The 16,978-nt window shown below is 35.4% G+C and overlaps 1 protein-coding gene across 2 annotated transcripts in view; it reads left to right on the forward strand.

Annotated features, from left to right (window-relative positions):
* LOC136027324 (uncharacterized) overlaps positions 1 to 16,978 on the forward strand; it is a 51,187-nt gene that overhangs the window by 22,485 nt on the left and 11,724 nt on the right. For both annotated transcript variants that reach the window (XM_065704451.1, XM_065704452.1), the window contains exons 3-6: positions 606 to 701; positions 4,224 to 4,289; positions 8,369 to 8,553; positions 13,687 to 15,269. In XM_065704451.1, coding sequence (XP_065560523.1) covers positions 606 to 701; positions 4,224 to 4,289; positions 8,369 to 8,553; positions 13,687 to 15,269 — 1,930 coding nt within the window. The remainder of the gene's footprint in view (positions 1 to 605; positions 702 to 4,223; positions 4,290 to 8,368; positions 8,554 to 13,686; positions 15,270 to 16,978) is intronic.

The raw sequence follows: 16,978 nt of genomic DNA on the forward strand, positions 1-16,978 counted from the left end.
GGCAGAATCGTAAGGAAGAAATTTTCAGGGGAAGGAAGGTGATTCGTAACGAGGAAGGAATAGTCCAGGGATAATATCCAAGGGGGAGAATTTTACGTGGGAGGAGCTTTCTATGGAGGAATTTTTCATGGAGAGAAGAATTTTCCACGGAGGGCAGCGGATTTTTTTGGATTTTTTTGAAAAACGATCCGAAATTAAATAAAAAACAAGTTTTTTCTTCTGAAAGTAAGGAGTAAAGTGGAAACTTAAAACTAACCGGAATTATCTTTATTTGATGGGTCTCCTCCCCCCTCTTAATCCTGAGGTTTGACCTCTTGTCCCAATTCTTTAAGGACGATTCCTAAAGCACAAGAGCCGTGTAATTAGAATCGAAACCTTTTTTAGAACTACTAAAAAAAACTTTAGCATGAACAGAGGGGTATTGAGAAGGTCTCCCCCTCCCATCATAAAAAGCATAGTTTTGTTCGTTTTAAGTTTTAATGTTGCTCGTGACTTTCAGTGGGAAAAAATCTTGTTGTTTTTACTTAGTTTACACCGTGGGCTTAAGTGGCCAAAAATAGGATTAAGAGGTTTAATTAATATTCACATTTTTTCTCATTTCACAGGAAGTCCAGAATGATAAGAAACAATTTGACTCGTCGAAAAATATTGAACGTAACGGAAGTCCTGATCAAGGTGGACAATATAAAGGAAAGCTTGAGGTAAGAGAAAGAGAAACATGACAGGACTCAGGGATATTTGAACCTTAAATATGCAACACCTTAAATAACTGACTTAGGTATGCACTTGGGGCATATGAAATTTGCGAATATGATTCCCTGTTGCCTTACTCTTTTTATCTAAAAGCATTTGAACTTCACTCCCTTTTTGTCCGTTGTGAAAGACTGTGAATGGAACTTGGTTCAACATCCTCCTCTGTCCCATCTAGAACCCTTCCACTCCCACCTCCCTTTTTACCTCCCCTTTTCCTACTCTCCATCCACCTTTGTCCACCTTTTCCACCTCCCTTTGTCCCTATTAGATCCGAGCCCTGAGAGAAGTGGCTATGGAAGTTCCAACTTACTCAAGGTTTACTCAATGGGTTTACTCAAGGTTTACTCATGGTTTACTCATCTGTTTACTCAAGGTCACCATGTTGTTCTTGAAGCTTTGTGCCAAGTTTTGTTTGGGCTTTTAATAATTCGTTGCTTGTTTGTTTTGATAACTCATGTGCTCGTTGACAAATTTTTCTTGTATTGACTTTATTTGAAATATTTTTGTTTTTTTATTGTTAATTTATTGATTGAACGATGCCATATTTTGGCCATGCCTATGAGAGTTTATGCTGTTTACAGTAAATGATTTGATTTGACATATTACCCTACCAATAACTTCCAAAGCGTAATGATTAGAAATGTGGAAAATTCCACTGATTTCTGATTTTAAAATTCAAAATATTTGTTTTCCAAAGTTTCAGTGCAATTTCATTAACTTGACGAAATGATCCACTATACCACCTCTCCATTATTCAAGTTTTTGTTTGCTTGGTTCGACGTCCTTTAAGGATAGTACAACGATGTCATTCGATTGTAATTTGCAGCGGTATTCAACCAGGGACGTCGGACCAGGGAGGAATATTATACAGCTAATGGTGAAACGAAGGAGTATTGTTGTTTTCTAAGCACTTACAACAAAAGTGTTAGCAGTAGTTTTTCAACTGAGTTTGGCTCAAAGACTTGTTAGCTTAAATATCATATCATCATAAACTGTTAATTATATCATAATATTAATATTATATCATATCATATGATTCAATATCATAGAGTCAATATGATTCCCTTTTTAGGCATATTTACTCTAGGATTGTCTTAAAAATATTTCTTTAGTCTTAAAATATCCACTCTAGTCTTGGATGTTTAATCCCGACCAAAATTTTCTTGTTCTTCTGTTTTATCAAGACTATGATGATGAGATGCTCTAATTCCGCAAAAATTTAATATTGACTCTTTAGTGTTTATCTAAAAGCATAATTATATCATAATGTTAATTAACATCATAAACACTTTAAATAACTGACTTAGGTATGCACTTGGGGCATATAAAATTTGCGAATATGATTAGAAAAAACTTACCAATTGAGGTTTTGTACATTTAAAAAGAAATCTATGGACTGATTCCATTATTGTAAGATTACCGTCTCAACCATGTCCTGTGGCTAACCCATTTCTTGAATTAATAGCACATAATGTCTCAGTAACACAGTATTGATTTAGAAACTGTTCTGACTCTAAAGAACTTCAAGAAAAAGTGCTGGCAGTCTCTCTTCAGGAGAAACAACGAAGGACATTATTTCACACATCATTTCACACAATCACACGATCATTATTTCACACAAGTGAGATAAGACTATTTTGTCATGCCAATTTGGTAATAAAAACGTGTAAATTTAACACGCTTAAACACAAAAAGCTGAAAGGACCGACAATTCACCATGTACTGAGCGACTATTTAAAGTTTATCAATGGGGAATAACTTTTCCGGAAACAGAAAGCATAGTTGAAATAAAATAGGTTTCTTATTTCCATTAAGTGAAATTGTTCTTCTTACAACAAGCTTCGTCAAACGTCTTGGGGTGGTGTTGCTTCAGCTAGTGCTGGCTAATTGGGGCTGAGTGTTTTCACAACGGCTGTAGGAGGAGAGAAATCGGCAGACCAGGTAGGCATATTTACTCCAGGATTGTCTTAAAAATATTTCTCTATTCTTAAAATATCCACTCTAGTCTTGGATGGTTAATCCTGACCAAAATTTTCTTGTTCTTCTGTTTTATCAAGACTGTGATGATGAGATGCTCTAATTCCGCAAAAATTTAATTGCAGCATAGCTGAACAGAGACCAGAACCTTTTTGGGCACAGAGGGCATTTAAAGAAGAGTGGGTCAAATGCAAAAAAAAAATAAAAGTAAATGATCAGTTTCTTATTTTGTGAGGGTGGTACCCTTCCCGCTCATCCCTTATAAACTGATGACTCAAGGATTAAGGTAGTTTAGTATTTACTGTGTCTATGGTGGAACTAGACACTTGCTAAAAACAATTCAATGAATTGTGTAGGAAAATGGGATTTTTTAGCTTTTTTCTTACTTTCGTTTTGCTTTCCTTTTTCTTTGAATGAAAAAATAAGTTTATTAAATATAATCATCAAACGTTTGATAAGTTCAATTATCAAATTTGCTTCAGACTATTCTCTATAAGAAAATATTTTGGTTGAGGGAAGAAACCTAACTGTCAAACGTCTTCGCCATTTTTAGACTGACACTATTTGTTTTTATTATTATTCTCACACTGACACTTTATTCTGACACTTATTACTCTGACACTATTATTCTTAACACTATTTTGAAACTGGTGCTTAATTGCTTGCCTACTAGAACAAGGTTTTCTGCTATTAATTAAAAAGTAGAAACCAAGCTCGAAGTATGTGATAGTTAATGGCAGCACATTCGGGCCCATTAAGAAATGATCCTTGTTGGATCTCTTAATTCTGTTACCATTCTAAGACGATATTTTGAGGGTGGAGCCAAGGAACTTTCAAGCATCTCGAGTATTTTTAGACCCTAATCTAGCTTCAACTTGAACCTGGTGCCAGATCTCCTGCCTGCTAGAACGGAGCTTTCTACTAGAAAGCAGAAACATGACTCAAACAAATGATAGCCCGTCAGAACTTCTAATAAATACTCCTCTCTGGTTTAAACTATATAATTCCACTTCATGTCATCCATTGTAGACTGTTCCTTAAGCACAAGTGAAAACCTTGCAGGATTTATGCACAGCTGATCCAAAGTGTAGTGTCATGTCGATCAACCTGGATTGAGGTCCAAGTTTCCGATAAGAACTTCAGAGGTTAAAGCCTTACCACTTTCTCGTAAGTAACTGGAATTTGAGGGATAAAAAATAGCATGTACAAAGAAACAAAAAGAGGGCAAGACCCAAGCTTTGCTCATACAATGTAATAGCCCAGGGAAAAATGCGTCTAGAGTTTGATTCTTCGAGAATTCTAAGGTAAAACTAAAATGTTCTTACACTAAAGCTGTGTTAGATTGTTATAACACGTCAGATTAGGTTGCGTCATCTTAGAGGTGTGTTGATAATATTTTGCTATTTTTTTTTTAAAGTGATGATAAGGAAATTTGACCTTGGGTAATTAACACAAGATACTTATGTTTGATTTCAACTATTTTCATTTTTCAGAGCGACAGAGCTTCAGAACCCCTGAAAAGCGATCGAGCCTCGGAACTATGGAAAGGCAAAGGACGGGTAAATTATCCGTTTAATTTTTTTGTTTTTGAAGGTGTCTTCTCAGACACAGCTCATAGGCCACATTCTTAAATTTGTATTTATTTTTTTGTAATTTAGTCCGAAGTAAAAAGAGTGCGTATGTATATGTACAAACATCTGAATCTTGGCTCAATTTAAATGTTTTAGTCTTCAACGCGTGTTTCAATAAGATGTATTTTTACGTACGTCAACAAGACTGCTTTGTCGTATTTTTCTTGGACTACAAAAATACAATGAATACTGCCCCTTCTGAAAGTAATTGTTATCCATATATATACAGAATTGGAATAAGGAGTGTGAGAAATATTTTTACAGGCTTAAAAAGGCCAAAAAAAAATATGTCAAAGTTGCTGGAGAAGTGAAAATTTCCCTCTTTTTGCCAAAAATTTTTGAAATTGAAGCGAAATAACTATATTCATATGCTTACCTGTGGGGACTGTAATCTACCCCTTACCCCTAGATAAATATTTGTTTAATCTTCAAAAATTTAATACCTGAAAATCCAAAATAAAAAGAGTGAAATCGAAAGAATAGGAAAGCATATGAATATAAAGAATAGGAATAAGAAGAAAAAGGGACGTTGATTCCTAGCTAAGTTTAAACCGTGACATATAGACAATACCTAGAAAGCGGATCGCAGATTTCTTTAAAAAATCATTATACATCTTAATTTTTGTTAATATATAAACATTTCCTGCATTACATAAATGTGCATAAATGTCTGCAGTTGTTTCATTCTGGAATAAAACAATTATGATCATACAAGCTCTGGTGCATTAACAACATTCTTAGGTCAGGTTTGTTTTTATCATCTTCTGGTCATCGTTTTAGTCTCTTTTTTGAAAATCTCTGTTTGCGTTGACCCATCGAACATGGGGCTAAAATGCGTCCAACACCCCTCCTCCTAACGTTTGGATTTGATTATCAAGGCTATTTAGAGGAGCAAAAACACTAAACCCATTTTGAATATCCTTGGGTATACTTTAGAATACTATAGACAACAGGTAATCCTGTTGGAGGCACTCCATATTTTGGGGGGGGGGACTTTATCCTTAGAAATCAGTTCCTCCAGTGCCCCCAAAGGCACACAGGGTGTTAGAAAGTAGCTTTCAGTCTTTGACATGATGAACTGATGCGTCGATGATGTCCCCCCAATATGGGATGAAACTTGTTTGAAAGGCTCTTTTGTCACGTTTGTACGTCCTACGAAGCATCCTTTCACAGCTTCTACGAACAAACATGGCAAGCTAATAAGATAGGCTCCTAAAATTCGTTTCTCTCTAATAAAGTACAAGGCAAATGTATAAGAATGGTAATTCTAAAAAAGTTTTGGAGAAAAAATAGAAAAAAAAATCAGTTTAGTATTGTGCTGCTAAAAAGTCCAGAAAAAACTTTAAAGTTTGTTATTTGTTGTTTTTAGCTTTTATTTTGAATTTTTCAGAAAGTAAGATAACTGGTTTTGCCAAAAAGGTATAATAGCTATGTTTGTGTACACTCTTTAAAAACTAACCTATGTTCTGCATATTGAATTTGACCAAATCATTATACATTCAACAAAATGGATTTAAAACAGTAAGTCTGCTTATTTTAAGAATGAGGTCTGAATAGGCTTAAAAATGCAGTTCAATATAAATGTTTATAAGTTAAATTTTAGTTTGGTTTAAATCTCTCCAATCCTGGGGTGTAGTGCTACACCGTCATGGCCACTAGTGATTTTGAGTTCTACTAAATCAATTGTTGAGCACCCGTGTGACCTCTCTTATTGATTTACCAATTAATATAAAAAAACAGCCAAGAGAATAATGAGGTGGTGTTCACTTGCGGGTTATATATTGAAAACTATTGGAATGATACCCCATTACATCTGAAATTCTGTATTTTTCAGTGTAAGTATCAACTAAATTATTAGTTTTCTCCAACTATATACTTTACCTACTCTACTAACATAAGCCTTTTGTTGTACCTCCTGTGTTCTTTAAGATCTGAATTTTTATCCCCTGTTTACTTGTATTTGAGAAAAGGCACAGGTTATTAAGCCTATCTCGGTGCCAAGAACACGCTGAAACATATTCTGCCACTGTCTTTGATCTTCTCTGGGGGGAGGGGGGCGAATAATGTTTGACCATAATTTACTCTTTATGTGTCCGTGCTTTTGTGGAATCCCGAAAGCTTCGAAGTCAGTCTTCATTTTTGCATGCCAAGACTTAGTTTGACCTCCTTGCTGTTTCTTCCACTTGAATGGGGGCTTAAATACATGGGGCTAACGGATCAAGTTCTTATTTGGGTGCCACTTAATGTGCTTGGAGAAAATGAGCCTTCTGCTATTGGCGATCTGCTCTTGACTAATTACATTTGTAGATACGTAACTAATCATGAGGAAGTAAGGGAAGTAATTGCAACTCAAAGTCTTCAATATTTTTAGCTTCAGGATTGTGTGACTGAATTTTCTATATTATATATCAAGATGTTGCCATCTTATTTATCCGTTCATTTATGGTTACATATCTTTAATTGCTTTTATTTAACATGGTTTGTTTAAAGCAGTGACTCTCAAAGTGGGCACTACCACCCACTATTGGGCACTTGGGTAATTTAGGAAGGCGGTGATAGCTACCGGTGCATTTTTCGTTATTGCAAGCAATGCATTGCAAATGGTGAATCATTTGAAACAGTGACTCCCAAAGTAGGCACTACCACCCACTATTGGGCACTTGGGTAATTTAGGAAAGCGGTGATAGCTACCGGTGCATTTTTAGTTATTGCAAATAATGCATTGCAAATAGTGAATCATTTGAAACAGTGACTCTCAAAGTGGGCACGACCACCCACTATTGGGCACTTGGGTAATTTAGGAAGGCGCTGATAGCCACCGGTGCATTTTTAGTTATTGAGAGTAATGCATTACAAATAGTGAATCTTGGTGATTTGGGATCACCTATGATAAAAATAGAGCCGGTTACTAAATTGTTAACAGTACGTTCATCCTCAACAAGGTTATTTCGAATGTTTCAACTTTTTTTTGTTTTACTTTTCTATTCTGAGTTTCAGTAACTTCAATGTAACTCGTTTACATTTTTCTTTACTATATTTTACAAAAAAAAAAGAAGCAGAGACATTAACACTTATAGGCTTCTTTGTATTTGCTGTTATAATTTAAAAAGAATTAATTTCTAGGGGTGCTCAGTAATTTTATTTTCTGGAAAGGGGACGGTAAGCTTAGGAATCATATTTAGTATCATCTTCATTAGGGGGCTAGGAGTTAAAATATGGCTTGAAATTAATATAAGATTGAATATTTTTTTCTAGGAAAGGGATCATTTTATTTCGCATACTAGGCAGTGAAAAGCGCTAATATAAAGTAACAGACCTTTTACTGGTAGTTCCATATGACCAGCCACTACCTTATGCCTGGTTCTACCTAGTCAGTGGTTCTGCCAACCACTGGCAATATAAGTGCCTTTTTGGCTGTTTTCTTTTTTCAATTTACTTCTTTGCTAAAGTTTTTTGTAGTTTTAGAAGTCAACCGATTTCTTCTGTAAGATTTCTGCTTTAAGGTCCTATGGAACTTATATATATGGTTAAGTAGTAAGTAATAATACAAATCAAAAGATACTTTATGCTGCCAGGTTGTCAAAATGGTGCATCTGTAGCATCTCAGGAACAGCTTAGAATATTGAAAGTTTCAGGAGATTTTTATGAGGGCGAGTGAACGTTGAAATATGACTTGGGGAAAAGGGTAGAGCTAAATTAGAACATATTATGTGCATCCAAGTTATTGAAATACCATATTCGTAGTATCCCGGGGGATGGGAACATCGCGGGCAAACCACAGCTTTAGGACGAGCGGAGAGCTTTCATGGACGCCCTGTGTGCCATCATTGGCTCTCGAGGTTTAAGTCCCAATGGTAATTAATATCCTGGGAACGTGGATGTGTTTTTCAAACTGGAAATCTAAGGTTCTAGTGACCTTTTTTGAAGTGTAGAGTGGTTTAAGGGCAGCCAGCCCCTTAAAACCAATGAGCCGGTTCTCATCTGGCATTTTACCTAAATTTTTTTAGGGTCGAGGAAGGGGTAAGCCAGTGTACAATCAGAGAGAGGCTGTCATTGGTCGTCAATCAGGGTCTGATACCTACGATTCTTGGCGGGCTGAACGTGAAAGGATTGACAAAGAGCGCCTGAATAGGCAAAAAACCACAGATGGTAACTGGAAGAGGGAATGGGATCAGGATAAGATTATTCAAAGGTATGTCAAAGCAGTGTTGCCGCTACCATACGTACCACTATGCTATACACTATGAATCTGACATTTTAGATGATGTACCACCAAAGAATAACGATTGTAGAAATAAAAGTAATATAGGAAAATGTGGGGTATATGCCTAGGGTTCAAGCAGCACATAAGTAAACATGTTGGGAAAACAATTCTTACTTCATAATATGCAGAATGATCTTAGTTAACATATTTTGCAAATGAAGAACCTTTTCCTTCACTATATTCCTTATATTTCCTGTTTTTCTGTCGCATTTTTAAATATTTGTGTCTATTCTCCAAGTCTTGAAAATCGTTTATAAAAAAATATCCAACCGCCATCTAAGTAATTTAACCTGATTCATCAGTATTAGTCTATGTTTTTGTGAAAAATTATTAGATGGCATTCTTGGTGTTTAGTTAAATATATAGTCTATATAATATTTGAAAATGGAAAAGTGCGGTTGAATCAATCAATTATTTTATTAATACTAAAAACTATTATAAATGTAAAAAAAGTTATTCGGTCCAAGAAGCTTTGCTTGTTATGGGCCATACAACACAATAATAGAGCACTAAAAGAACCATAAATAATACCCCAAATCAAACAATATATATGAAATAAAGATGAAGGAGAATAAACACCAGCATACAGTATAAAAAAAATTGGTAGTAATTATAATAATAGAAATAAGTAGTAACCAAGAAAGTAGAGAAACAAGAAAGACGAAATTGGGATTAGAACATCAGAAGAAAAAAATCAGACAAAAGACAAATAAAGCAGGACTTTAAAAGATAAGAAGATACCTGAAAACAATTTTAAAAAGAATAGGAGAGAGATAAATCAGTTGGGAAAGAATTCCAAAAAGGAGAAACAATAAGAAAAGAGAAAACAGGAAAAATAAAAACAAAGGAGAGAGATAGAAATCATTAAACTGGAAAGACCCGACGAATAACGGCCTTTGCAGAAAGAGCTAGATGTACATTGCATGGGCAACGTGAGGTGTTGCAGCAGCCTTTGTTCGGCTTCGCCGAGTAAAGTGTTGCAAGAGTAATACTTTGGTTTTGTTTCCTCGCTTCGATTAAACGCTGAAGTTGTTAATCTGTAAGGATCTTAAAATATATACTATGTACACCAACTCGCAAAAGTTGCAAACTCCTCATTACAACTAGCAAAAGTTGCAGACCCTTCATCGCTGAAGATTATTGTAGCCTAACAGCCGATTATTACTTACAAGTCCCCTACATGTCTTACCACTGGTCCCAAATTGGTCTTACCATCAAATACACCGGAAACAAATAATAGGTACACCAACTAGGCGAACCCCTCATTGCAGAAGATGATTATGAGCTAACAGCTGATTGTTGCTTGAAACTCCCCTATATGTCTCACAATTGGTATCGGCCTATTTTTGGTTTCACTATGTACCTTACTACTGAAGTTGTCAACCCCTTTAAACTTTCAAACTGGTATATCTCATGAAGGAATTTTTTACTAAAAAATGGATAACCTATATTTCGATCAGCTCATAGAGAGCTATCGACTGCCGTAAAAAAAAATCTATCTGTCTTAGTTCAAAAGTTGACTCTTTTGCCGTAGGCTAAGTTTCTAACGTCATCACTTAGAAAGGAGCAAAGGATAAACTCTTTTTCGATTTCTTTAGCAATGAAAGAACTTTTAAAGTTTAAGAGACACATCTGCTACCATTTCTCTACCGCAATCCCAAGTGCAAAAAACTAATGATAAACTCAGCTGAAATCACGAACAGAAATGGGTAAAAACAATAGATTTTTGCCCTGAGGCAAGATTTCTACAAAGCTTTCCAAAATGCAAAGTCATATTCATCAATCCAGCCTAAGGTTCACACTTTCTGTAAGAGCCGCAGAGGTTAGACCCTTACCACTTTCTAGGAATAATCTGAAATCGGGGCACTAGGAAAAAAAAACACGACAAAACCAAAGTGTTGCTCTCGCAAAACATATAGAGGGACATCCGGAGGGATGGAGTTTCATAGTAGAATTGATTAATAAACAGGAGACCTCTGGACTGCCGTAGATGATCCTTTGGTTAAAATAAATCTTGGAGAAGAACTACGTAAAAAAGAAGAGCACCTAAATGAGCCTGTTCGGGATAAAAATTGCTGCAGAGGTGGTGGAAGTGTACCTAGAAAAGCAGAATGCGCTAAATGAAGATTACTTTTACCTACTATACAATCTAACGGATCTATTGCAGTATCATTATAAAGATCAGAGGAAGGGTGAAGCTGAGGGGGAAGAAAAGTAGCCTTCACTGCCCTATTTTGGGCTCTTTGAATCCATGTTTATCTTTCAGGATTTTGTTTTAAATAATTGTACAACAGTAAAAGACGTAAAGATAAAGGTTCTTCTCCTGCAAAATATGTTAACTAACATTATTCTGCATATTATAAAGTAAGAATTATTTTCTGAACATGTATCCTTATGTACTGCTTGAGCCATTGGCTTATATAAAATATAGAAATAATACAGTAATTTAAAATTTAGATTAATAAAGAAAAATAATGATGTAATAATATAGAAAAATAAATATGGTTGTAGAAAAAATAACCCCATTGCCTTCAAGACGAAAAACTGAAGATGCCTCTTTCTATGCTAACTATAAGATGAATTATTAAATATACTTATCTGATTCTAATTTAAATAGTTATACTATGTAACTATTTATTAATATTCTTTTTAATTATGGTCCAGTGCTGTCTTGTCTTTGTGTACTTAAGATTTTGTGCTTTGAGTGACCAAATTGTGGACTCTTTAGACCGATCTTTACGGAGGAGGTGGTCTGCCCTTCTCTAAATAGGTCTTCCGTGTGCATTAATATTAGTATATGACCAAAAAGCTTTCGGATAAAGTAATTGTTGCGGCAAAAAAAGATGTTTTATGGAAAGTATTTCCCAAAGGTTTTGAAATTCAGTTTTGAAATATTTGTTCACCTGAGCTTAAAGGAGAAAAGACGAAGAAAGAATTGAGTCAGAATTACGCCAGAATATGAATTAAAATTAGTTTAGAATTAAAATGAGTTTAGAATTAACAAATACTGAGTGTTCGAAGTAATTATTATGCTCTTTGTACTCTCTGCGAATATTCACGTATTCATACTTTTCTTTTCAATTCATGGACTTACGCAAGGGGGGGGGGGAGTGCCCCTTTTCCTGAAATTCTAAATTACTTTAATTTATGGGCACTCTTATTCAAACTATCAAATCAAATTTATTTTGTATTTTCCCTCCTCCGATTTTTTTTTAGTGCCATCTCCTCTCCGAATTTTGTATTATTACACCATCCCAAGAAATAAAAGTTCTTCCGTACGTGCCCGCTTCATTCAATTCGGTTCTGAAAAATTATATCACTTGTTCTCTCAAGAGGATAGACGAAGAAGGACTTGAATCAAAATAATGTCAAAATGCAAAGCAAAATTAATTGTAAAAGAAATTAAATTAAAATTAATAGAAATAGGGAAGTTAATCCTTCAAAGTAATTTTTATGCAGAAAAAAGGGTAGAATTAGAAGGATCGGGTAGAAAGCTGCCGAGAAAATGCCGCTGAGAAGTTTAAACTTTATAAAGACTGAATTACCAGAGTAACGTTAGGTTCTAAAGCTGTGCTTGCATGTAAAACAGCTGTGTTTTGCGTATCATATCATGTTTAGGCCATCTTTTGCTATAAGCTCTTGAGTATTGAAGGTCTTGTAACTGTGTTGAAGCACTTCAGATGAGCTGTTAAAATTGTCTATCTTTTAAAAACAAAAGGACCTTAAAATCCAATTTCATTTTCCCAGTTTTATTCTTTGCATATCAACGGAACGTGTCTAACCCCTGGTTCCCACTGCTGCGTCAATCCAGACACGAATTTTTTCTGGCGGAACAGACGTTCGACAGAATCGGATGGAGGTTCACAAAGAAACGTAGACTTTTGCGTCGCTGCGACAAACTCTAGAAGAATTCAAATCAGGTTCTCAAACTGATTTTTTTTTTTTTTTTTTTTTTTCACTTTTCATTTTTTTTTTTTTAATCAGAATAACGCAGGCGATTTGTCGTTTGAGTAGAAATTATTCAATGCATCCGACATTGCAGCAAAACGGACGATTTTGCGTCGTGTGTCGCACGATTTGTGTCATTTGTCGCACGTCGCAGGATTTTGCGCGAAATCACAGCAGTGGGAACCAGGGGTAATACGAAAATTTTATGTTTTTGTTGCATCCGTATCATGGGCTGTTTAAGATCAGAAAAATGGTGGGGTGTGAACCTAGGGTAAGCGAACATTTGATAAAAAAAAATAGTTTTAAATAGATAATGATCGGGAGCCAGAACATGTATAGGTAATATTCTTGTCGACATAAACCCTTTGGAATAGGGTGCGTGGAGAAGGGATTAAAGGGGTTCTGTTACTGCAAGCTCCAATCGTCGTTAAAGTTGCATTGAAAAATCAGAGACGGGTGTATGTTTCTCTTGAAAGAATGGGCATAACGGCTTTTTTTAGAACTAATGTGAATCCGGGAAATGACGAGGCTTCGTCTTTAAGTGGGCATGTGTATGGGTACTGGACAACATGGCACAGTTTTTACCATTTTTTGTACAACTTAAAGATCTAGTTCGGTGACCTATTTTTACTCCAAAATTTTTTTTTTTAAGGCAGCCGAAAAAAAACTAATTATTAAGCAATCTAGTTTCAACGAAGATTCGATGTCTTATAAAAATAAACCTTTAAAAACATCAAAATTTGTATATAATCATATTTGTTACGTTTTGACAAACATTGATTCGGACAAGCATTTCGGCGGGGGGCGGGGTGTAAACCACCTAACTTCCCCTAGATTCGGCCTTGTTGGGAACAATCAAATGGTTTGTTGACAAGTCGATGATTTTTCACAGGTACACTAGTCATTCATGTATTATGGAAGATTTGGTTTTAAAGGAGATAGTATTTGAGAATTTCAGTAACCACAAACAGAATCCATGGGTCAAATAATTATTGCAATTTTTTTCAATAGTACATCGTCGCGACAGTGATTAGGGATCATGTTGCTTGAGGGAAAAAGGAATAATCATTGGCAAATCATTTCTAGTTAATGTCTTTCCCAATCTTTTTTTAGGGAAGACTATAGAGAGCCTCAAGGATTTAATGGAGATGACAGATATCAAGAATATACTCGCCGACCATCAAGAAACAAGACATTGGGGGATTACATGCCACAAAACAGAGGCGAAGAGGGTGGCAAATCGTTTTACCGTCGAAGACAGCGCAGCAGCTTCGAAGACAGTGAACCTATCTCACCAGAAAAGGATAATGAAAGAGACAAAGAACTAAATGAGCATGATACACGTGGTCGAAACAGTGACCTAGCTGATGAACGAGGTCCAAGAAACAATAGACGTTGGTCTAAAGAGAGACACGAAAGATCTCCTCGTAAAAATAAAAAGGTACAAGGAAGAGAAGATAAAACTGTCAAAATTCCGATGACTGATTTACGTGATAAACTGAATAAAATGAGATTGAACAAGGAGGATGATCAGGTTTCAAATGTCTTAGAACGACAAGAAGTTGCACGAAAGGCTGTGAGAGCAAAAATTCCTAAAGTAAGCAAGGAAAAAAGAAACGAAACCACTAAATCTAAAACCACTCCCCCTCCTGCACAAGCCACTCCTATTTTTGATCTGAAATCTCCCGTTCAGAATACCAGTATGGCTATTGATCCACTTGTAGCTGTGCTACACAATGAATCTCTCAATTGTTTTGAAGAGCCAGTGAGCTTAAATGGCACAGAACAACCTTCTAGTATTGTTTTTGAAGGGGAATTTTTCGAAGATGACTATTTGCATGAACATTTTGGTGATAGTTTTGAAGATACTTCCAAGTCCTGGCAGACAGAGAGTGATGATGAATCTGAAGGAACTGATGATGGCAAAGCGAGCATTCCAAACTTAGTCGTTAAATCAGCTGCCCAGACATCAAAGGATCGTCAGTATGATGAATCAATTGTCTTAAAATCTGTTAAAGAGATGATGGTTGACACCTTTAAACAGTTTGGAGGTGATACAACTCAAGTTTTGCAGTATGGTGATTTGATAGGTTTAAAATCCCCAACGCTGTCCTATGGGTGGGGGGCTCATGGGGTCGAAGATATCCAAACATTGCAACATTTCATGTCATTCCCATTTTTCTATTATCATTCGAAGGATGAATATACTCCAGAAGGAAAATTTCCAACTGTAATCAAGCAGGAAATGGCTTTGAGTTTGGTTGACTTTAATCAAGCATTTTATGTAGATAATTTAAAAATCAAAACGGAAGTGACTCGAGAAGAAATTATGAAGTTTGCTGACGTTGCTGCACAGTGTTTTTCTATTGGCTCAGATGTTGTCCGACCACTTTTTGAGCTTCTTAATAATGGCTATATTCTCGGCTATCAGCGTGGACACTTAGCTGGGGGTGTCGTATGTACAGTTATTGGTGAAAGTAGTATTATATACTTTAATTCAGTGCTACCAAAGTATAGAGGGCAGTCTATAAGTAAAGCTTTAATAGCGGAAGCTGTGAGACTGGCTAAAAAACAGGGCGCTAAACAGATGGTACTGTTGTCAACAGAGATGGGTGAACCTGTGTATAAAGCTTTAGGGTTCAAATATGTCAGAGAATGGACAGGAAGTTTAATAAATCCAATTCAAGTGGATTCAGGTAAGATTTTTTCTTTTCCTTAACCTCTTTGTAATGTGTTAGGGGTCAACCATGTCAAAGAAAGGACAGGAAGTTTAATCAATCCAATTCAAGTGGATTCAGTTTGTGTTTCAATTTTTGTTTCTTTAATTTTCTTCTTTTTCTTTCTCGCTTTTTATTTTTCTTCTTTTTCTATGATTAGACTGTACTTGTGTCAATGTTATGCTACTGTGGTGACTGGAGTGGTGTTATGCAAGACTTTTGCAAACACTAGATTTGCAGTCCAACCCCCAGGGGTGAATCTAAAAAAAATTTTATAGGGGGGCAAGAGGGGTCCATATCCTGATAGTCAGGGGGCATAGGACATGTAATATTTTTTCTCCACATTATTGAGGGGGTAACTGCCCCCTTCAAACAACACCCCTACCAACCCCCATTCTGTCAGTTGGTATATTCCATTTTTTCCTGTCTTATTTAGCTCTCAATGTATTTAGAACTTTCCAGATGTTCCTTATAAGATTTTTTTTATATCACCAATATCACCATATATTAATTTGACTTGTGTTGTATCATCGAAACAAAAACGAAAAAGATATATTTTTTCATATTTAATGTATATTTAATGTTCAAATTTTTTCTTTTTAACGTTTCTCTTTTATTTAATGTGAAACTTAAGTATCATATATAGGTATGTAATACTTAACACATATTTATTTCAAATCTAATCAGATTCATTTTTAATACTTGCTACATCTTAAACGTGGACCTTATATTTAATGGTACTTATCTATTTAACGTATAATGTAGCCTATGTCTTTTTGCACGGAAAACTGAATTATATCAATGTTTTATCGAACACAGTGATCCAAAAGGTATTATGTCATCAAGGTTTTCAGTTATTTTGGGGGGGGGGTTTGTCCCCTAGATTGACTCCCCTCTTGATCTTGAAGAAAACCTTTTTTGTATTTTTCTTTAAAATTTCACTTTTTGTACTTTCGATGAAAAATTGAACAAAACAAATTCCCTCCTCCCCTTAACTGTTAAAAATTATATTTTGTCCCCTCTCCTTCATTTTATGAATTGACACTACGGTATGGGACGGAATTTTTGTACAACCAACATATACAGCACCTCCCCTTAATCTAAGCATGCCTGTTGTTTGGTATGATTGGTCATTCCCTGTACTATTACTTTTTCCTGTCCTATATGTTTTCCAAAGCGCCTTAGATTTTCTTTTTTACTCACAGAAATAGCTGTGAAATTGTTTTATTCACGTCGTGGATGCCTTTATGTATAAAACTAATTTTGTTTACAACTGAATAGCTTGCTCATACTTATTTGTGTTTTCAGCTGGACTAGGAGTCTTCCACCTCATTTGACGTCTGGAATTTTTGTTTGGGGGAGAGGGAGGGGGGTCAAAAAGAAAATTTTAAAATATACATCAAAAATTGGTTTATATGTATTTTTGTTATGTTTTTGTGAGTCGGACAAAATTTCAGAGGGTTTGGTCAAATCTAGTCTCCTTTCCTGGATAGAACAGGAAAGAAAACGAATTGTTTATATGCATTTTGTTATGTTTTCAGTTTCAGTTCAGCAATCATTATCATTTCAGCAGCTAATGTAGCATGCATTAAAAATAAACTAAGAAAATAAATCAATGTTTACCGATTTACTTTGCACTATCTTTCGGATACGATATATGTATTTTGCTCCTTCCTTTTTTTATCTTT

Source organism: Artemia franciscana, chromosome 5, assembly GCF_032884065.1.
Source record: "Artemia franciscana chromosome 5, ASM3288406v1, whole genome shotgun sequence".
Lineage (NCBI taxonomy): Eukaryota > Metazoa > Arthropoda > Branchiopoda > Anostraca > Artemiidae > Artemia > Artemia franciscana.